Source organism: Camarhynchus parvulus, chromosome 15 (assembly GCF_901933205.1).
Source record: "Camarhynchus parvulus chromosome 15, STF_HiC, whole genome shotgun sequence".
NCBI classification, from domain to species: domain Eukaryota; kingdom Metazoa; phylum Chordata; class Aves; order Passeriformes; family Thraupidae; genus Camarhynchus; species Camarhynchus parvulus.
Genome location: NC_044585.1, coordinates 1,979,552 through 2,001,800, shown reverse-complemented (window position 1 = coordinate 2,001,800; position 22,249 = coordinate 1,979,552). Strand labels below are relative to the sequence as shown.

At 53.1% G+C, this 22,249-nt stretch overlaps 1 protein-coding gene across 1 annotated transcript in view; it reads right to left on the bottom strand.

The window, feature by feature from the left end:
* Positions 1 to 2,798: 2,798 nt before the first annotated feature.
* The window catches only part of NOS1 (nitric oxide synthase 1), a 67,586-nt gene continuing 48,135 nt past the window's right edge, over positions 2,799 to 22,249 (bottom strand). The window contains exons 17-29 of the mRNA XM_030958992.1: positions 20,502 to 20,618; positions 19,752 to 19,926; positions 19,252 to 19,390; positions 18,104 to 18,182; positions 16,777 to 16,970; positions 15,758 to 15,927; positions 15,327 to 15,537; positions 13,847 to 13,934; positions 13,456 to 13,577; positions 12,645 to 12,793; positions 11,443 to 11,637; positions 10,640 to 10,758; positions 2,799 to 9,789 (exon numbers count right to left, since the gene is read on the bottom strand). Coding sequence (XP_030814852.1) covers positions 9,774 to 9,789; positions 10,640 to 10,758; positions 11,443 to 11,637; positions 12,645 to 12,793; positions 13,456 to 13,577; positions 13,847 to 13,934; positions 15,327 to 15,537; positions 15,758 to 15,927; positions 16,777 to 16,970; positions 18,104 to 18,182; positions 19,252 to 19,390; positions 19,752 to 19,926; positions 20,502 to 20,618 — 1,774 coding nt within the window. The 3' untranslated portion in view covers positions 2,799 to 9,773. The remainder of the gene's footprint in view (positions 9,790 to 10,639; positions 10,759 to 11,442; positions 11,638 to 12,644; positions 12,794 to 13,455; positions 13,578 to 13,846; positions 13,935 to 15,326; positions 15,538 to 15,757; positions 15,928 to 16,776; positions 16,971 to 18,103; positions 18,183 to 19,251; positions 19,391 to 19,751; positions 19,927 to 20,501; positions 20,619 to 22,249) is intronic.

The following is a 22,249-nucleotide window of genomic DNA, read 5'->3' as shown; positions in this document are numbered from 1 at the left end:
GGGATTGCATCAATGTGATCAATATTGGACACGGCAGCCAGAAAGGGCATCAGGGTGATCAGTATCAGGAATGGGGACCAGAGAGGGATCACATCAATGTGATCAATATTGGAAAGGGAGTGCCAAAAAAGGACCACATCAGTGTGATCAGTATTGGAAATGGTGGCCAGAAAGGGCCAATACATCAATGTGGATCAATACTGGAAATGGGGTGCCAAAAAGGGACCCCATTGGCGTGATCAGTATTGGACACAGAGTGCCAAAAAGGGATCAATGTGATCAATATTGGAAACGGAGTGCCAAAGAGGGACCGAATTAGTGTGATCAGTATTGGAAAGGAGTGCCAAAAAAGGGACCTGATCAATGTGATCAATATTGGAAAGAGGGTGCCAAAAAGGGACCACATTGGTGTGATCAATATTGGGAATGGCGGCCAGAAAGGGCTGATACATTGATGTAGATCAATATTGGAAACGGGGGCCAGAAAGGGACTGCGTCAGTGTGATCAATCTCAGAAATGGCGGCCAGAAAGGGATCAGTGTAATCAATATTGGAAAGGGGATGTCAAAAAGAGATCTGATCAATGTGTATCAGTATCAAAAATGGGGTGCACAGGGGGATCTATCAATGTGTATCAATATCAGAAAGGAGATTCCAAAAAGGAGACCTATCAATGCATATCAATAGCAAAAAAAAAAAAAAGCCAAAAAGGGGCCTCATCAATGTGTATCAATAGCAAAAAGGGGGTGCCCAAAGGAGGACCTTATCTAATCAATACCTAATGTGTATCAATACCTCAGAGGTGGTGCCCAAAGGGGACTCATCAAAATGTATCAATATTGAAAAGGGGAGGCCAAAAGTAGGATCTTATCAGTGGGTATCAATATCTGAAAGGGGGAGCCCAAAGGGAACCTTATCAATGTGTATCAATACCTAAAAGAGGTGCACATATCAATGTGTAAAAATATCTCAAAATATACCAAAAGGAGACTTATCAATGTTTATAAGGTCTTTTAAGGATAAACTGCCTAATTAAGAAATGACACTTAAATTATTTGTATTTTTAACTTAATGACTAATTACCTGTGTTCTGTAATGTGGACTTTTAAAATCTAATTACACAATACTACTTAAATTTGTGAAGAAGGTAAAGGAGAAGGACTAGCTTCCACCCTAAAACCTTTATCTTGTTTTTTATATATATATAAAAATTATATCTATTTTATATATAATATCTATTATAAATATTATTTAAATTAGATATTATTCTATAATTTTATGTATTTATATATATACATATGTATATATATATAAAAATATATATATATAATTTTTATATTCTAAAACCTTAAACTCTAAGTTTTCCACCATGTGATATTACACACTTCTATTCAAATTCCCCACCCATAATCTTAGTTTTGTCGTTCAATTTTGGGAGCCTTCTCCACAGGCCATGGTCAAATGCAGTGTTCTCTTGAGGGTCAGTGCCTGTCAGCACTGAAAATCTAAAATTCTCAGTAGCTAAGGTTCTAACAAATCAGTACCTAAAGGGGTGCAAGAGGGAACATATCAATGTGTAAAAATATCTCAAAGGAGGTACCAAAAGGGGATTTATCAATTGTATCAGTACCTAAGGAGGGGACCTCATCAATAGGTAGAAGTACCAGAAGTGGATCAATGAGTATCAATACCCTGAGCCAGGGCCTGCCCACCTTCCCAGGGAACAATTCCTTCCCCCTGTCCCACCTAACCCTGCTCTCTACCAGTGTGAAACCACTCCCTGCCCATGTAAAAAATCTCTTTTTTAACAAGCCCCCTTTTCCCTTACATGGGAAAATCATTTTCCCACGGGAAAAGCCATGTCCATGTTTCTGCCTCATTGCCCTGGCCACTGTCTCATTTCTTCCTCATTTCCAGGCCTGGACTGCTTTTGCTGTGTTCCCAAGGCTCCAAAATTCACCCTGGATTGCACACAGGCAGCCCTGTGACATTTCCCCCAAGGACACAGGATAAATGATGGGATCTGTGTGTTATACACACAGATTATACTATTGGCTTTTCAGAAATTTTAAAATGTGTGGTGCTAAAGTAATTTTGTTATAAAGATACAGTTTTTATTTCTGGTGTTAGTTAAGGTTAGTGAAATAGCTGATATTGGTGTGCTTGTGTTAAAAAGCCTGCTGGGATGGGATAACACCCAGTGAACACAGGATGAGGACCCTGCTATTGATATTCCAATTATCAGCACTCACGGGCTGAAAGCAGAGTGGAGCAAGCCCCAGAAACTGGTGGTGATAAAAAAGGACTAAAACCACAGCCAAGGAATAGGCACGCTCTGAAAAGGTGGATCCAAGCAGGAGCCAGGCTAAACAACTCTTGGAACTTACAAACCAGTTTGAGAAAAATTTTACTGTGCATAATTATTTATGAATATGCAACAGGCTGATGTAATTAAAAGGTATTTACCCCGAAGATAACAGGGTGCTCTTGGTTTAGTGCCAAGATGCACCTGGCCATAATAACTTTTGCTCTGTGTTTCTTGTCCCCTGTTGTCCTCTATTAAACTTTTTGGATGTTCCCAGGAGGGTGAAGGTGTTTTTCACACACGAGTGCTGTGACTCAGCCACCTCACGAGGCAGTGTCTGTGTCTGGCAGGTGAAGGGGTGCTGCCGATTGTCACTGCTATTTGTGGCACCCTGGCATTACAGGTGGCAGAGCAGAGCGAGGCCAAGGCACCAGCAGAGACCTCGAGCACCTTCGGGTGTTAAAAACCCAGAGAGGAGAGGAGAACTGCCAGCTTTTAGTTCACTTTTTTATTTGGACCGTAATGCAAACAGGCATAAGTATTCCATAAAATCAGAAGATTGGGACTATACAGAGAGAGGTGCATGCTTCAGAACAATGTGGATATCTTGCAAACAGAGCCAGAGCCAGTCTGAGAGAGGGGCTGGAGCACGGGGGACGAATGGCAGAGATTTTAGCAGCATTGAGAGCTCGGAGGTAGGGGAAGAACCATGTTTCTGGCTGCTTAAAGCACTGGTAGGATCACACACAGCTCAGGTCACCCCCCCTGCACAAACCTACCCTGGGATCACACAAAAAGCAGCTGCAAAAGGAGCTCCCCCTGCCCCCCACACACCTGGGGGATGGGATGCAAAGTGAGAGTGCCAGGCTCAAATCTTGGCATGGTTTCCTTGAGCGGATGAAGGCACAGTGACCTGAGGGTGTGAGGGGAGCAGGGAGCAGCCAGGCCCGGGAGCCCCAGCCAGCCCAGCAGGATTTACCCACATCTGAAGGGTTTACAATGGAAAATTTGGGAGTTCCCTGCCCCGAAGCTGCCACCTTCCCCAGCCCAGTCCCCGTCCTCACCGTGGCACCGCTGCTCTTCAGGAAAAGGCCACTGGAAAGTGCAAGACTCCAACCCAACCTTTGAGTCTGAGACTGAAGGTGCCTGGGGGAGCCAAGGGGATAAATCCCTGCTCCTGTTACAAAAATGAATTGGCACTGAATATCAAATTCCCCGGGCAGCTGGCAGAAGTGGTGGTTTTAACTCTGTGCAATGGAAAAAGCGACGAGTCCCGGCTGAAAGTCACCGCGCTCTGCTCATCCTCTGCCTGGGGAATTGTGTGTGCACTCTGGAAAAGCTGCACACTGCTCACAAAGCACACACAGCCTGGGGTTTTTAAAGGCATTTCGAGGCAGCAGAGCATGGGAATTCAACCTTGGGAACTGTGGGGATTTGCCTATCTTGCAGGGTTTTAGCAAAGCAGGGATTTTGCACTGAATCTCACTCACACGGAGATGCTCCAACCCCATCTCTGTTCCTGAGCATCCTCTGGGCTGCTGGGAAGTGGCTTTTGTTAAGACAGGATTCCATGCCACGATCACACAGAGAGGAGAACACAAAAGCAGGCTCAGAAGCAAGGAGCATTAATGTCTCAGTTAATTAAGGCCGGTTTTGTTGCCCTCGATACATTTTAAAAATCTCCGCCAGCAGTTATTGTAGGAACAAAAAGTTTGATTGAATCCAAATTTGACACACTGGCTGTTTGCTCTCTGTTTGCTTTCCTCACCCCAAAACCAACACATGAAAACAAAAGCAGCAAAAAGGAGCCCTGAATTAGCTCCTCTTTTAGACCAACTTTTCCAGTATTTAGCCTTTCAATTTTCCAGGTATTGAGGATGCCCCTGGAAGGAAAATACTTTGCCTGGTGTTTTCCCCTCCCAGACTTCTGCACCAGCCCTGCAGAGAGCTGCCCTGCATCCCAGTTGTTGCTTTTCCACAGCTCCAGAACAGCTCTGAAAGCTTTGGATACAAGAGTCTTGCCCAATTCCTCTGCACTGCAATGAGGAATAGCTGCAAAACTTCAGCCCACGGGCTCCTGATAAACCAGGGATTCTCAGGGTCAGCATCACAGGTTTGATTTGCTCACTTTGAGGCGCTTCCTCCCCAAAATCTGGCCAGGTAGGATGTGGATGAGTGAGGCAGGAGAGCAGCAGCCCTGGCAGTGAGGTGCTGCCACTGCTCTGAGCTCAGAACCTCTTGGGGTTTTACTCCTGTGATTCCAGGGCTCAAATTTCCATCACAGCCAAACATCTGCAGGGGTGGAGACCAGGAATTGCCATTCTGCTTCATTTTCCCAGCAGGGAAAAAAAAAAAAAACAAACCAACAACAAGGTGGATCTGCATGGCAATGCTTGGATATGCCACGAGTTTCCCAGGCTGATTTTCATCTCTCCTAAATTCTGTTTCACCTCTGGAACCAAGTGCTTTAAAGCAGCAGCTTTCTCCCTCTCCCCTGACTCCCTGCTGAGCACACATGGCCACATGGGAGAAGCTGGAGCTGGGATTTTCCTGGGAAGGGGGAGATTCCCCAGGGATTGCTGGAGCCATGCATTGCAGGCACGTGCAAGCGCAGATTGACACACGCAAAAATATTCTGAAATTGCTGCTGCTGCTGCTGCTGTGCAAGCTGCCAAAATCCCCAGTGCCACTGAAGCCAGCAGGTGTGGAAGGCATTTGGGATCTGGGAGGACTTGGATTTCAGGCTGATTTTATCCAAGTTTAGGATTACAGGTTTTTCAAGAGCACTGGCCAAATTTTGCTCTCCCTGTTACAGCAGAAGGAATTGTTACAACAAACAGGGAGTTACAGCAAAGTTGAATGGTCCTGCAAATGAGTCTCCATCTGTTGTGTGAAGGGACTGTGCTCCCCTCTGGAACTGTCAATGCAATTGCAGAGTTATCAGAGCAGTTCTGAAGCTGAGAACGGGTCCCTGGTGAAAGCAGGAACAGAATCGAGTTTTGAGCATAAAATCATCCTTCCAAAAAATGGTGGGAACCCTCGGTAGGGGGCAATGGAATGGCTTCAGTGGTCAGAAGTCAGGAGGCAGCAGCTTTGGCTTGGGCTTGGTGCAAGTCCATGAGGTTGTGAGCACAACCACGACCTCTCCCCCCAGTTTAACCAGAACGGGGTCTCCAGGGTGTGGCAGAGTTCCCAGCCCAATCTGCACCCACACTGTGACCTCTCCCCACCTCCATCCCCGTGTGGAACCCCAGCTCAGGGAGATGGGGCTGGGTCTGCTCCCAGTTATCCCAGGGGAACAGGGAGCCCGAGGCAGGAGCAGTGCTGTGCACTGGGATCCCTGTGCCCCCAGCTGGGCAGGCAAGGGAGGGATCCCAGGGGAACAGCCAGGATGGGGCAGAGGAGTCACACACTGCCAGGGAAGGAGCAGCCACAGGCTGGACACGGGGGCATTGTCCCCTCTGTCCCCACAGCCTCCCTGCAGGGTGTGCCTCCTGGCCAGGACACAGCTGCAGCACTCAGATCCCTCAGATCGCTCAGATCCCTGTGCCCAGGGGCTGCACACAGTCCCTGCTCCCCCTGGGGACACACAGGCACACAGGGCACAGGGACAGCACAGAGCCACATCCCATCCTCTGGCCAGTTTGGCTCAGCTCCTCTCGAGCAACAAGCTCAGGCCATGGTGTGGAGGTGACAGCTCTGTGAGGCCACTCATGGTGGCAGGTGTCTCATTGTTTTCCCCTTGTCTCATTGTTTTCCCCTTGTCTCATTGTTTTCCCCTTGTCTCATTGAATTGCCCCTGTCTCACTGTTTTGCCCCTGTCTCACTGTTTTACCCTTGTCTCTCATAAACAGAAGAACAACAAACTCCCAGGCAGCCCTTCCCAGGAGATGAAACCTTGGAAATCACCAAGAGCACAGCACTGGATAGCCGTGCACCGAGTGGTTTTTCCCTGCTGGTGGGCACAGCAGGGTGGGAAAACACAGAACCTTTCCCCCTGGGATTTCAAATCCATATAAATGACTCTCTGTGGACACTTGAAAGAACGAGGAAGTGAAATCTTTGCAGAAATATCACTTTGTAGTGTCTTGAAAAGCAAACCTCCTGTTCGGAGAAGAGGCTCTTTAACACCTGGAGAGTGAAAAGGAGAAGAGCTGCTCCAAACTGGGGTGGTGGAGATCCTCAGGAGAGCCAGGCTGGGTCCATCAGGTCCAGCACAGGAGGGGTGGGCAGCAGGCGCCCAGAGGGGACAGATTTGTCACCTGAGTGCCCCAGAGGCACAACCCCTGTGTGTGTGACCCCTGGGGCAGCTCAGGGCCCCGGGCTGGGGCAGACCCACCTCCCTCTGTGTTCATAGCAGAGATTTTGTGGCTACACCTGCACGTCAGAAAGGCCACAGGGAGATGAGCAGAGGCCAGGCTGGAAGAGCCACATCTCAGGAATAATAAAGCACATCCACAAGTTTCTTTTCCCTGTTGCTATGGGAGAAAATGCAGCTCGAGGGGAGTGCGAAGCCCCTGCAGCTGGAGGGGATGAAGGGGAGCAGTTCAGACATCTGAGACTGACTCAACAGCAAAGAGTGAATCAAAATTCCCAGTGGTGCAGCTTGTGAGGAGCCAGCAGGAGCAGAGGCAGCTCGGAGCCCTGGGGGGGTTTAACCTCATGGACCTTCATGGCAGGGAGGGGGTTTCTGCTCCAGGTCCAGGCAGGGAGCCCTAAACCAGCATTCCCCTTCCAAGGGCTCAGGCTCAGGTGTTTGCTGAGCTCTGCCTGCCTGGCCCAGACCCTCTGCAGACCCATGGCAGGAGGGCTGCAGGTGCTACAGCAGGAGGGGACATGGAGCTGATGAGCTTTGGGATGCACAAAATCCGAGAAAATCCAGCTCAGGCACGGGCTGCAGGTGGTACAGCAGGGCAGGCAGGAGGCAGGGCAGGAGGGAAACCTTGAAGCACCTCAGTAGGAGCTGGGAAGAGGACAGAGATGTTTCTTTGGGCATTACCTCCTCCTCCTCATCAGGTTGCATCTTCCCTTCTTCTTCTAAAGGAGAACCAGAGCATAAAGCTGGAGCCAGAATTTCCCAGAAGAAGAGGATGCGTTTGAATTTCTTTCTGATTTTCTTTCTGATTTTCGTTCTGATTTTTCTGATTTTCGCTTTGTTGCTGCAGCCCCAGGATGGGGGTCAAGGCCAAGCTTGCTGCAAGTTCCCAGCTCTGGAGCCCAGGGAGTTTTCTCCCAGTCAGGACCTGTCCCAAACTCACATACCCCAAGCCAAGGGCCCCATCCCTCTGCCTGCCCTGGCTTTGGGGTGGGCTGTCCTTTCCTCCGTGCTCGCCAGGTCGAGGCAGTGCCACAGAGCCGGCCGTGTGTCCCAGCCCTGCCGGCTCAGCTCTGGCCACACCGTGGCAGCATTTACTCGTTTTATCCCGTGTTGGCTGCTCAGCTGACACCAGCAGACATGGATCTCAAATTCTCCCGGTGCCTGGAGCCCTTTTGCTCCTGGGTTTTGGGCGGGAGATGCTTCAGGGTGTCGAAGTTGCAGAAGGTGTCACAGCCCACGGAGATGTGGCAGGAGATCCTGGCTGAGGGTGGGAATAACAGCACAGCCCGGGATGGTGGGGCTTGTTCCAAGGGCTGGGAGAGCAGCAGAGCTCCTGCAGCTCATTCTGTGCTGCCTTTAGCTCAGGGCAGGAGAACTGAGCCCTGTGAAAGCTCCTGGGCAATGCCTGTGCTGTCAGCAGTTCAGGAGCTCAGCTCCATCCAGGATATCCATGCACAGCTGGGCACAGCAGGGCAGGAGGGGAGGATCAGCAGCTGCCACCTCAAGATGCCAACCCTGCATGCCTGCCTGCAGCAAGAGCTGCAGCCGTGCCCTGCTGTCCTTGTGGTGGCAGTGAGGGAGGACAAACCTGGGATGGGCAGAGCCAAAAAATGCCAAGGTTCAATCCCTGGATGGGCCATTCATCAGGAGCTGGGCTGGATCCTTGTGGGTCCCTTCCAGTTCAGAATGTTCTGTGATTCTCCAGGGTGCAGCAGCAGGAAGGACACACAAGGTCACGTTTGCTTTCCCTTGCAGACAGCTTTTCTCTGTCAGAGCCTTTCTGTTTCCTCCAACCTTTCTGTGGTTGTGTTAAATTGCTTTTGGGGCCAGGCCCTTGCAGCAGGGCTGAGGTGTGAGCGTGTCAGAGCCCAGCACCTTTGCAGCTGATCTCACCTCCCTTCTCACAGGAGCTGTCCTGCCTGAGACAGCTCATGCCACTGGCAGGTGGCACAGAGGGGCCTCAACCCAAAACGCCACACACGTCTCTCCTGGCAGGCAGGTGGCTCCATGGTGGCACTTTCTGCTCCCTGAAACGTGGAAAGGGCTGGGATCTGCTGTCCCAGAAGCGCTCATGAGATGGGTTAAGAGCTGCTGGCTCTGGCATTTCATGATTCCTCTGTTGGCACATCCTCACCAAAGACCTGGAGCCTCCATCCCCTTCCAAGAGCTGCCTTTGTTCCCTCTGGGAGCTGCTTCTGTCCCATCCTCGTGGCTTTCCAGGCTCGTCTGGGAGAGGGATCAGGGCATGCAGAGCTCTGGGTGCAGCCAGCATGGCTGCAGATCAAATATTCCCTGGAAAACCTCCTGGAGAAGTCACTGCCAGGAGCTTTTCCTCAGCCTGCACATCAGCCTGTGTGCTCAGAGCTTGTGGGAGAACTTCCTTGGCAGCAAAAGTTGGGAGTGAGCAAAAGGAGAGGCTCACAGGGAGCAGGAAAAGAGAGCAGGGAAGAGAGACAGAGCAGGGCCCATTTAGGAGCAATCATGACACATAAATCAGATCAAAAACCACACAGCTGTACCCAGGCTGCTTGGGGATGAATACAATTCAAGGGAATTGCACATCATCTGCCCCCAGCCTCGGGCATATGCCCAGATTTGTCCAAATCCAGAGAAAAGCCACGAAAACACAAGGATTCAGCCAAGCCCCGAGCTGGGGAAAGAGGGAGCCTGGCAGGAACAACCCCCAGCTCTGGACAAGCAACAAGACCTCGCCATTGCCCAGCCCCTGCCACCTCTGCTCACCCCCAGGAACTCCCACAAATGATCACAAAGGTGGTGATTTCATGCAGCTGCAAAATGCCCTCACGGGAAGGAGTGGAAGTGTGGAATTCTGAAAAGAGCCACTGCAGGTTACAAAGCCATCCAACTCCAGTGGGGAAATCCAGGGGAGGGGAAGGAGGTGAAAAGAAATGGCTACAGGACAAGAGCAAGAGAAGGAGGAAGGAAAGGAAATAAAAGTCATCATCATCATCATCATCATCATCATCATCAGGACACAATAACAGGATGAGAGACAGAGCGCTTTCCATGGGCAGTTCCCCTGGGAAAGGAGCCACCGTGTCCGTGAAATACAAAACCCAGTGCCCTCCAGCTGGAGGGGGCAGCAGGTGCTGGGACTGGTTTGGCATCCCCTGGGGGCGAAGGGTCCAGTTAGGAGCAGAAAACCCTGCAAGGGAAAGGGGAGAAAGGCTGGCCTTAGAGGGAGCAGTGAGGAGCACCGGGATCACACCCCGACCTGGCCTTTCCGTGCTGTGGGCAGGGGTTTACAGAGCTGGGTGGGCTGGGCAGCAAGGTGACCTTTATCCCTATCCACAGGTGGGAAACTGAGGCACTGTGGTAGAGTGCAGACCCCAGAGGATGTGATTCCTTGGAGAAAAACTCCTGCCAAGCCTCAGGGATGTGGGGAAACCCACTCCAGGCACTACACAGGGAAGGGGCTTCACCCCAAGCTGCACAAGGAGCACAATCCATGCAGCTGCCCAGCATTTATCCTAAATAATCCTTCTGCTCAGCCAGGGAAAATCCCACCATGACCAAGCTGAGCAAATGGCAGGACTTGGTAGAGCAGAAACAAACACGGCAAATGTCAAAATTTCTTTTTTTTTTTTTTTTTTTCTCAACTTCTGGTTGTTTTTGCAACAGCAGGGAGAAAAAATCTCTGGATCTTTCCTAAAGGGGCATGGAGAGCTGAACATCTGGAGCCAGCCAGGTTCCCCAGCAACTGGAGAGAGCCACCCCTGCCTGTGGGTTTAGCCAGCCTGGAAGCAGGCAGCAGGCAGGACCATTTTCCTTTGGATGGGATTGTCAGGTCTGAGCACATCAGTGCAATAAATTGGAAAGCTGGGGGGATTTATCCTAGAGAGGTGACAGCTACTCCAGAGCAAAAATCAGCGCCTTCCTCAGCCTCTGCTTCAAGGTGTGCACAAAAACCAAAGCTCCCTTTCCTGTCCTTCCTTCCCCATCCTTTCCCAGCCCACGAGGTGGCTGCAGGGGTTAAAACAAAGGTGTGGACTCACTCATCCGTGTCTTTTTTGCTCTCCTCGATGAAGGCGATGGACTCGGATCTAAGGCGGTTTGTCACCTCGTACGTGCGCAGGGTGACTCCAAAAATATCCTCGTGGTACCGGCTGTCATCCTGGGAGGGAGGGTGGCAGGGGGGAAAAGGGCATTTGTGAGCACTCAGGGTCAGCCCCAGCAAAATCCTGCGTGGTGGGGAGGCAGCAAAAGCACAGGAGAGGGTTTGGGGTTTGTCACGAGGGGACAGGGTGGCCTTCCCAAGGTCACACCCTGGGCACAGTGGGGCTGTTCTGGGCATCAGACCCCCTCAGCTGCTGGAAATTCCTGGCTGGCAGGGGCACAGTCTGTGGACAGGCAGAGGCTCTGGGCTCCCTTGGATGGGGCCTGGGTGGAGGTGGGGACATGGTTCAGAAGGGGAAATCCCACGGGAATCATGCTGAGTTATCCTCCTGGGGAGAAGCAGAGCTGTTCCACCATCTACCTGTGGGCCTGGATCCCAAACTGAGCTCACTTAAGCTTCAGCTTCATCATAGGGGTGCACAGACAGGAGATTAGCAGCGGGGACCCAAAAATGCCCTGACAAATCCATTTTTTGACGGATGGCCAACAAGCCCTGCCAGAGGTGCCCAAAAGCGCTGGCACCGGTGCTCACCCCGCTGCCCAGAGGAGCCAGGTGACCTCCCTGCCCACAGAAACCTTTGGCATGTCCCCCTGCTGACCCTCCCTGGGCACAGGGGGCAGGCAGCAGGTGCAGTGCCCCTGGCAGGGGTGGCGGGGGTGGCACGCTGCAGACAGCACTCACCCGCAGCTTGCTGAGGAAGGCTCCTGCCTCCTCTGCTGACAGCTGGCCCTGCTGCCTCACGATGAGCTGCACGGCCTTGAGGACGTCCCCAGCCATGGTGACATCCCCGCAGACGTAGATGTGGCCTCCCTGCTCCTTCAGAGCTTTGAACACGGTCTGGGCCAGCTGCTCCTGTAACACGTCCTGCACGTATTTCTGAGGGACGAGGAGGGAGCTGGGATTAACCCTGGGGGCAGCACTGAGGGGTCACCCCTCTTTGGGGGACACAGCTGTGCCTTGCAGCACCCACAGTGACAAAAAAGAGATGGGCACAGCAGCAAAGCATCCTTCTGCTCTTGCATGGGCACACCTGAACCCTCTCTTCTCCATTGCCAGGCCTGTTTAATCCCAGTGGGAATTTGGAGCATGTATTTGCACTGATTCTGGGTCACCCCACTGGGTGACATCCTTTTCCCTTTCCCTATTTTTCCTCTTTCCTTTTTCCCCTTCCCTTTCCTTTCCTTTCCTTTCCTTTCCTTTCCTTTCCTTTCCTTTCCTTTCCTTTCCTTTCCTTTCCTTTCCTTTCCTTTCCTTTCCTTTCCTTTCCTTTTCCTTTCCTTTCTTTCCTTTCCTTTCCTTTCCTTTCCTTTCCTTTCCTTTCCTTTCCTTTCCTTTCCTTTCCTCCTCTCCTCTCCTTTCCCTCTCCTCTTCTCCTCTCCTCTCCTCTCTCTCCTCTCCTTTCCCCTCTCCTCTCCTCTCCTCTCCTTTCCCCTTTCCTCTCCTCTCCTCTCCTTTCCCCTTTCCTCTCCTTTCTTCTCCTTTCCTCTCCTTTCTCCTTTCTCCTTTCCCTTTCTTTCCCTTTCCCTTTCCCCTTTCCTTTCTCCTTTCCCCTTTCCTTTCTCCTTTCCCCTTTCCCCTTTCCTTTCTCCTTTCCCCTTTCCTTTCTCCTTTCCCCTTTTCCTTTCCCTTTCTCCTTCCCCTTTCCTTTCTCCTTTCCCCTTTCCCCTTTCCCATTCCCCTTTCCCCTCCTCCTCTCCCACCTGGATGGCAGCAGGAAGGAGCAGCCTGGGCACACATTCCAGCTGGCACTGGGATGGGGACACACCCTCGGCACAGTGCCCACAGGGAAGGGACAACCCTGCCCATTTCCGTGCCCCAGGGTTGAGCCACCACTGGCCAGGGACCTTGCCCAGGATGGGCAGCATTCCCAGGGCTGTGCCCACCTTTGGTCTGTCGGGTTCCCGGGAATAGGCCGTGTACAGCTCTCTGAAGACACCTTGGCTCTTGGCAAACAGCGTCTCCTCCTTGTAGATGTGGTCGATCCTGGACTGCCGGCAGCCAAACACCAGCACCATGGGGCACGGCTTCAGCCCTGGGGACAGCGTGGGGACAGCTCTCAGCCCAGGGACACCAGCTCCCATGAGGGGCCACCAGTTCCCACCAGCTGCCTCCAATTCCCACGAGACATCTCCAATTCCCACCAGCCGCCTCCAATTCCCACGAGACATCTCCAATTCCCACCAGCCACCTCCAATTTCCATCAGCCACCTCCCTCCAGACTGCCACCAGATCTGCTGGGACACCCTCGGCAAGGTGGAACCTACACCCTGACACCCCAACCAAGGGTTCCCAAAATCTGTGTGAGGTGAGGAAGAGGACAGCCCCACCCAAAATCTGAGTGAGGTGAAGCAGGGGACAGTCCTGCCCAAAATCCGTGAGGTGAGGAAGAGGATGGCCACACCCAGAGTGAGATGAAGAAGAGGATGGCCTCACCCAAAATCTGTGTGAGGTGAGGAAGGACAGCCCTGCCCAAAATCTGTGAGGTGAGGAAGGGCGGCCCCACCCAAAATCTGTGTGAGGGAGAGGAGAGGAAGGACGGCCCTGCCCAAAATCTGTGAGGTGAGGAAGAGGATAACTGCACCCAAAATCTGTGTGAGGAAGAAGCAGGGGACAGCCCTGTCCAAAATCTGTATGAGGTGAGGAAGAGGATGGCCCCACCCAAACTCTGTGAGATGAGGAAGAGGAGGGCCCCACCTTTGTGCTGGATGTCGAAGAGCCGCTGCTGCCAGAAGCTGCGGAAGGGGGCGATGCCGGTGCCGGGGCCGATGAGGATGCAGGGCACCTGGGGGTCCTGGGGCAGGTGGAAGCCGGGGGCACTGCACACAGCAAAGCTCCAGTTAAACACCAGCAGGGTGTTCCCCCTGCCCACAGCCAGCTGAGACAGCTCCCAGAGAATGAGGGGCAGAAAATGAGGTGAAATCGCAGGATGTGACATTTTTGTGCAGAATTTCCCTCAAAGGGGAACCATTTGCTCACAAACCCAGCCCTGTTTTCTCCCGCTGTGACAACAATCGAGGGCAGAGAGCCCATCCTGTGAGGGGCCTCACCCCCTCCTCCTCAGGCCTGGCCTCTGTGGGTCACTCACCCTCGTACAAAGCAGGGCACCACTTCATCCGTCTGGATGCGACTGAGCCATGAGGAGCACACTCCGTGGTGGATGGGTCCCTCTCCATCTGGGGAGGGAGGGAGGGAGGGAGGGGGGGAAGGAGAGAGGGAGGGAAGGAGAGAGGGTGGGAGGGAGGGAGAGAGGGAGGGAAGGAGGTCTGTACATGGCACATCACCCAACGATTCTGTTTTCTTTCCTACAACTCTCCCTGCTACATCCTGCACGAGCATTTCCCTGAAACATTTTGTATCTCAGCGTCCATTCTCCACAAACTTGGCAGAGTTTGGCACTTGGATCCCTCTGTGGAGCTACCCAGGACCCTGACCTGGCAGAGCTGGACCTCCACAATCCTTAGGGAGCACCCAGCTCTCCTTTGGATGTTTTTGGCAGGAGCAGCATTGTGATGCTCCTGGACACAAACCCTCCGTGGCAGCTCCACTGTGTCCTCCCTGTGTCCTGCAGAGCACCACGGCTGTGTCCATCTACACCATGACCATGCCTGGACACTTCAGTGTCACTGCTGCACAAGTTTGGCTACTGGGAATATGGATTTTGGGGTGGGCAAACAGAATCCTACATGGAGCTTGGGTTATGGACCTGCCTGTTTCAAGCTGAAAGATTTAGCTGGGGCTGTGTGTTCTATCCCCATCTGTCAGAGCTGGGCAGTTCTCTGCTGTCCATGGGGCAGTTTTTCCTTTATCTCTCCCACAGCCAATCCTCCCTCCAGGAGATCTCTGCTGTCCATGGCCACGGAGTGTCCCTGCAGGGCTGATCCAATTCCAGCATCCCATGGGGAGATGCTGCGCCCAGGGGAGGAGCCAAGCATTCCTACCTGGATCCAATCTGAGCCTGGAGCAGCACAGCAGCCTTTGCCCACTGCATTGCCAGAGGAGCAGCTTTCTGCTGCCCTGCATTGCCAGAGGGAGCCCAGGCCCATCTGCAGCAGCCCTGGAGCTGCAGAGGAAAACTCCCCCCTTGTGCAGGATCCCTGCTCCAGCAGCAGCACAGCTGGCACTGCAGGAGGGCTGAGCCCCCATGGGATGGGGCTGTGCCACCCCCTGACACACAGGGGCAGGGCCTGGTCTCACTCTGGCAGTGGTTTTTTTGTTTGTACTATTGCATTTGTATTTTTAATTTTCCTAGTAAAGAACTGTTATTCCTACTCCCACCGTTTTACCTGAGAGCCCCTTAAATTCAAAATTATGATAATTCAGAGGAAGGGGGTTTGCATTTTCCACTTCAGGGAGGCTCCTGCCTTCCTTAGCAGAACCTATCTGTTCAAACCAAGACACCGCCCCAGAAGTGTCACCTCTGTGTCACTGCCACTCTCATGACATGGGACAGCAGCGGTTTGGGCAATCTACTCTTGCTGCAGGCTTTAAAGGCACATCTCCCTGCCAGAGGTTTGGTGTGGCTGCCCCTGTGCTGTTTTGCCCAGAGCCCAGCCCTGGGGCGGTACCTCGGGTGCGGTAGGACACCACAGCCACGGTGAGGTGCACCTCCCCTGGGTACATCTCTGGGGACGAGCTGATGGAATAGTAGCGAGGCTGCAGGAGGGGCAGCTGGGTCAGCAGCAGCGTGGAGGGCATCTGCACCGAGGGGAACTCCTCCAGCACCTCCACGATCGTGGGGTTCTTGGACCACTTCCACTCCTCGTATTCCTGCAGGCCCTGGGAAACAGGGAGGGAGGAGAGAGCTGCAGGATCCACCTTTTCCAGCTGATATCCCAGCAGGTCCATGGCAAAGCTGGAGTGGGGGGCAGTGAAGGCCCCCTGAGCCCTGCTCAGGGGTGGAGACTCAGCCTAAGCACAGTGTGGGATGGGAGGGAATGCCCCAGCTGGGCTGTGATTGCCCCCAGGCCTTGCAGAACCTGGGGCCTGGGCCCTTTACCTTGCTGAGGACCTGCAGACGTTTCTTCTCCTTGTCACTGGTGGCCAGCAGAGCAAACTGCTGCAGCAGCAGCGGGGTGGGAGGGGTGGTGATGTCCAGGTAGTACTTGAAGGCCTGGAAGATGGTGCAGGGTGGGACACGGTTCTCGTCTGTCCAGTTACTGATGACACCTGCCAGGAGGGAAGCCAGCACGAGCCTGGCATCAGCTGAGCAGCAGGGCCATGGTGGGCAAATCCTGGTTCTCATCCCCCTCTGAGACACTGGATTAGGGTTTTCCATCTCAGGCAGGGAATCAGGAAAACCCTGAAATCTGGTGTTGGGATGGCCCCTCCACATCCCTTAACTCTTCTTCCCAGTCCTAGACATTGCCCTTTCTAAGGGAATATAAACATCTTTAGCTTTTCCACGGAAAATCTTCCCCAGGGCCCTGCCCACCCTTCTGTCACAGACATCTTTTATGAAAAATCCTTTCCTTAGGATTTTTCCTCCTGAGAAGCTGAGAGGCCTCAGGAACAAAATGTAAACAATTATTATCTGCTGCTGTGGAATGCAACAGGTGGATCTGTGATTGGTCTCATGTGGTTGTTTCTAATTAATGGCCAATCACAGTCAGCTGGCTCAGACTCTGTCTGAGCCACAAGCCTTTGTTATCATTCTTTCTTTTCTATTCTTAGCTAGCCTTCTGATGAAATCCTTTCTTCTATTCTTTTAGTATAGTTTTAATGTAATATATATCATAAAATAATAAATCAAGCCTTCTTAAACATGGAGTCAGATCCTCATCTCTTCCCTCATCCTCGGACCTCTGTGAACACTGTCACACCCTTCAAACCCTTGCTTCACATCCCAAGTGCAGACAAGCAATGGCTCTGGGCAGACCTGGGATGAAGGAGGTGCTCCCAATCCACATAAACACAGCAGGCAGATGAAAATGATTTTCCTGGGGCCACCCACCTCCCTGAGGAGCTACAAGAACTTCAGGGAAAGGAAGAGAGAGGCCACCTGTGCTCCCTGGTTACCTAGAGCTGTACTCCTCTCCTCCAGCAGCTCCACCTTCACCAGCTGGTTGGTTGGAGGGGCATCCTCAAGCCTGTCGATGAGGGCATTGACCAAGTCCTCGTGGTTGCCCGGGAAGACGCCCAGGTGGTCCCCGGGCTGGTACTGCAGCTCCTGGTGCCCGTTGGTGTGCAGGCGCAGGAAAATCGTCAGGCGGCTGCGGGGCAAGGAGCAAAAGCAGGGAAAAGTGGTTTGGTGGTTCCTTCCCCAAAATCACCGACTTTGGGATGGTCTTTGGGAAAGCCCCCAAAGATCCCTCAGCGAGTGGCTGAGCCCTGGCCTCAAGAGCTGCTGGTGAGCTGGGCAGGGGTGGTGGCACGTCCAAGGTATAGTGGCCGTGTCACCAAAGTCACAGCAGGGAGAAGGGACACTGCAGCACACCCTGACTCACCCTCAGGGACTTTTTAAAAGGGGAAAACCAATTGAACCTCTTGCTCAGCAATTTTATCCTTCCTTTGCTGCTCCTCTGTTGGGATCCTTAGCTTGTCAGAGTGACCCCGAGAAAAGTTAGAAAGTCTCTTTTCCCAGCCCGGCACTTGAAGAAGGAGTCAGAGCTCTTCATTTCTCGGTCTCAAGGTTGTTCATTGTTTCTTATCTGTAAAAAATTTTCTCCTGCCCTGCCGAGGTCCATCCAGCAGGACAGTTCCAGGCACTCTGCCTGCCCCCAGGGCAGTGTGATGTCTTTATACTGAAAACTACGTGTACAATGTTTACAATCACTTTCCAATCCCTATCACCTGTGTTAGACAGTGAGCTTCTACTCTAAACCAATCTGTAAGTGCCAGCATCACAGCAGAAGATGGAGGCCAAGAAGAAGAAGGAGAAAGGCTGGACACACCCAGTTCCCTCCATCTTGCCTCCTGAACCGCCATACTAAAACCCTAAAATCTACTTTTTCACCCCATGATAACTTCACTAATATTCTACTTAAACTGTTGTGGTTGCCGATCTTCATACAAGGTTGGTAATTTGCTCCACGGGTCATTATCAAACCCACAGGTGTTTTGGGCTCTGTGCCAGGGTCTCTGAGACCCCTGGCAGAGTCCTGGCCGTCCTGGACAGCCAGAGGGATGTTCTGGGTTCCCACACCCCTCCAGCCAGCTCCCCATCCCGTGGGCTGAGGGAGGGACCAGCAGGAATTCCACCGTGCATGGAGGGCAGGAACACCCCCCCTGTCATGGCCTGCACAAAGGTGGATTCCACGAACACCCAGGGCTCGAGGGCTGTTTGTAGCACTGTTCTGGGTGCCCCAGGTGTGTGTTCAGCTCCCAGGACAGCTGCATCTCCTACCTGGACTTGGGGCTCTGCAGGTTCTGGCGTGTGAGGAGCCGGGCTGCATAGACACGTTTTTTGTGGATGCTGTACAGTCCTGAGGAGGAAAAGAGTCAGGGAAAGGATTCAGCAGAGCATGGCCAAGGCTTCTGTAGGATCATTGTGGGCTCAGCCCTCAGAGCAGAGCTGACCACAGGGGTTTCACCTCCCTCCTGTGAGCCCAAGGGATCAGAAACCCCAGGGGTGACCCAAGCATGTTTTTTTTAGTGACAGAGAAGGACTCCAAAAGCACCCCTATGACACTCAGGGCAGTGCCCTCACATTGCCCACAGCTCCTCTTGCTGCCTGGCTGGCAGGAGAGCGCCTGGGTTTGGGCAGAGCTGAGCTGGTGCTGCAGGAGCTGCAGGAGCCATGCTGAGGGGCCAGGTGTCCATGGGCCGGGCCTGCCTTTGCTCCACAACGCTCCATGGAGCAGCCTTGGACAAAATAAGCCTGGAAAGATCCCAATTTTCCAGCTCCTTGCTTCAAAAAATGGGGTCAGGAGGAGGGAGAGCAGATCATGTCCAAACATCTCTGTTACAGACACAGACAGGACTGGCCTGAGGGGCCTGGGGCTGTTCCTTGGGCATGGGATGGGAGGAAAGGCAGGGCTGAAACGCTGGGGATTTGACAGAGACAAAAAAAGGGGTCAGGAGGAGGGCTGGGGGTGGAACACAAGGGCAAGTGATACAAGGGAGGAAAACTGCTTGGGATAGGAGGGGTTAACAACTGGATGTGGGAGGAAGGGGTTTGAAACTCGGCAGAAAAGTAGTGAAGTAGCAAAGAGATAAACCCACACCCTGGTTCAACTGAGTAACAAAGACAAGTCTGTGTCACTCTAAAAGCAGGGGGAAAAACAGCTCAAAGAACTACCAAACAACAAATCAAACAATAACCTGCAAAATAAAAACACACTGCAACATCAGAGCAGATCAGGTCCAAACATCTCTGTTACAGACACAGACAGGACCGGCCTGAGGGGCCTGGGGCTGTTCCTTGGGCATGGGATGGGGGCAAAGGCAGGGCTGAAACGCTGGGGATGTGACAGAGAGAAAAAAAGATGTTTGGCCCCTCTGTCCCTGTGTGTTTTCCATGTTCCCCACAGGCAGAGCCCTCCAGGCCTGTACCTTGTGTGAGCTCCGGGGCCTCAGCCACGTAGGTCAGGCGGAACTTGCTCCTCTTCCAGCTGCGGTCGTTGCTGATCAGGGAGTTGTTGGCTTTCTCGATGTTCACGTCGTCCCCCACGCAGAACACGTCACACGCTGCCTGCAGCACCCACCAGGCCCTCAGGCACCCCCTGAGCCCAGCTGAACCCCTCAGCCCGGCCCAGCTGACCCCCTCAGCCCGGCCCACACGGACAAGGAGCCCTCAGCAGCATGGAGCTGGACCAGGGGCCATGGCCATTGCTCATGGTGCTCTCCTTCCCACATATCTGGGGCGATGCAGGGATTCAACACGTTGGTGACCTTTGGGTGGTCAGCACAAAGCAGAGCATCAGCTCCACCCTCTTTGCTGTGGGCTGGGGCGGTGCTGGAGTGTGCCGGTGCCAGGAAGGGGAGGCTGGGTTCGGATCCAGCTCCAGGCTCTGTCCTTCTCCCCCCTGCTCCTCCCTGCAGCCCCAGGTTACCTTGAAGACCTTCTTGGCCCAGGTCCTGAAGGATTCCTCCTGGCCACAGAGCTCATCCCCCTCTCCCATGCGGAGGATCCTCTCTCCCCCCAGCTCCTCCAGGAGCGTGTCCACGGCGCGGGCGAAGGCGCAGAAGTGGGGGTAAGCCCTGGAGCCCAGCCCAAACACGGAGAACCTGTGCAAAGACGGCTCAGCTGTGGCTGCTCAGCTGGGAGGGACCCTGAGGGGGAAGGTAATCCCACCAGAAGACACCAGAGTTTACTAATGGGGTCCCTAAATCGCAGGGCTCACAACTCTCTCGCACACGTGAGGTGGTGAGCAGTTTTCAACCCCAGTGTGCAGTGGGGTGACTCACCACAATGCAGCTGTTTTCACTTAATATATGAACAATTTATTCTGAGAATTCATTTAATTTATTCTGAGAATTCATTTGACGTGGGGCCTTGGTGAAAATTTGCAGTTTGTGCTGCACTGGAGACCACACGTCTGGGTAGCAGGTCATGAAATGACAGGCCAAGCTCAAAAGCTTCATCCAGATACAGCTATTAAGTTTTAAAAATCGCAGCTATTGATTTGCATTATTTCAGTTCAGAGCCAGGTCTCATAGAAATATTATAGGAAAAAGGATATTTTAAATTTGCCAGAGCACAGCTGGCTCCTCCTGTCCCACCACCACCCACAGCACATCACCCAAACACCTCAGGGTGAGCTGGGATCTGTGCAGCGCTGGCTCCTGCTCTGTCCCTTTACCTGACATTTGCCAGGGGCCCCGTGCTCTCGAAGTTGTCCCTGGAGTCAGGGCCATCACTGGAGGATTTCCGTGCGTCCGAGTAGGAGGAGACGCTGTTGAACCGAACCTTGTAGCTCCTGTGGGCAACAACAACAGCCAGGCTCACACTGAGGGCACCTCTGTGCCTCTCACCCGGCTTGGGGCTCACAGGGGGGCTCCAAAGCAGAGCTCAGGGCTCACAATTCCACCAGCAGGCAGTGTGGGAAGAGCAGAGGAGTGGGGTAAAGCCATAGCAACCCCTGTGCATCCCCAGCTGGAGCAGGGATGCTCCATGAGGTCCTGGTCACCTCCCACGGTGCTGGCCCAGGTGCTGGCCACCACAGTGACACAGAGCTGCCAGGACCTTGGGCTCTACCTGCCCTTCCCTGGCAGCACACAAGGTCGGGTGTGTGCGTCTGAAGAGATATTCTGAGGGTTCTTTCATTCATAGGAAGTGGGAAATTAGAAAAAAAACCCAAAAAACAGAGTGAGAGAAGAAGGGGTGAGGAGGGGGAAGGGGAGCCGAGAAAAAAAAAATAAAATCTGACAACAGCAGAAGTATTTCTGAATTGAGCCATCTCCCAAAATTGCTCCGCACAAGAGTTTCTAAATTTACAGACAGAGCAGTGAGCAGTGAGCAGTGCTGCGGGCATGAGTCACGGCACAGCTCCTGCAGCCGGCACGGCACGGCACGGCACGGCACGGCATGGCACGGCACGGCATGGCACGGCACGGCATGGCATGGCACGGCATGGCATGGGAGAGCACGGCACGGCATGGGAGAGCACGGCACGGCATGGCACGGCATGGCACGGCACAGCAGGGCATGGCACGGCACAGCATGGCATGGGAGAGCACGGCCTGAGCCAGAGACAGCCAGGTCACAGAGCCCCAGTGCAACCTCTGCCAGGGACGGCCCTGGGGACAGGGCCATCCCAGCACAGACTGGTCCCTGTGTTTGTCACCTCCCCAGTGACACTGCCCTGAGCCAGGGTGCTGGAATTGCCCTGGATCCCTCCTGAATTAAGGCGCAGCCCTGTGCCAGTCGTCAGCTCAGGAGATATTCCAGGGCACAGCAGTGACCCAGTTCAGGGAAATAATATTTTATTCTTCCCAGCTAAAATTAGAGGAGACCCCAAATGATCATTGTCAGAGCCCTCCCTTCCTTCCCCCCCTGGGATCTGCACAAAGCTCATCCTCCCCTGAAGGGGGATTTTCTACAATCCCACGTTCTGTCTCCTAGGTACCGGTTACAAACATCACAGGATTATCACAGCTCTTATTTTCCCTAGAAATCTTTTCACACCATGCATGGAGCTAAATCTGGTTCTCCAGCCCTCCCCCACCTACATCTGCAAGGCTGGGAACTCCCTTCTACCTCCAACTCTTACTATTTTGGTGCCTCCTGGACAGGCTCTGGCTCTCAGAATCGATGATTTTGGAGAAATTCCTACTTTTATCTGTTTTTTTCACAGATTCCTGCCTCTTCAAGATGAAGAGAGAAGCTTTGAAGTGTCACCCCAGGGAATTACAAGCTGGGGTCCACAGGCACCCCCGAGTCTGCGTTTTTGTCCTCCCTGGGACCTCCAGTCTCTCCATTCCCTGGGTCTCCAGGCAGGTCCCATTCCTGGATATTTGCAAATGTGAGAGCTGCCCGAGGATTTCCCACTCCCCTGTGAGAGGATGGAGGCAGGAAACCTGTCCTGCATGCTGGGGTTTGGACTGGGAG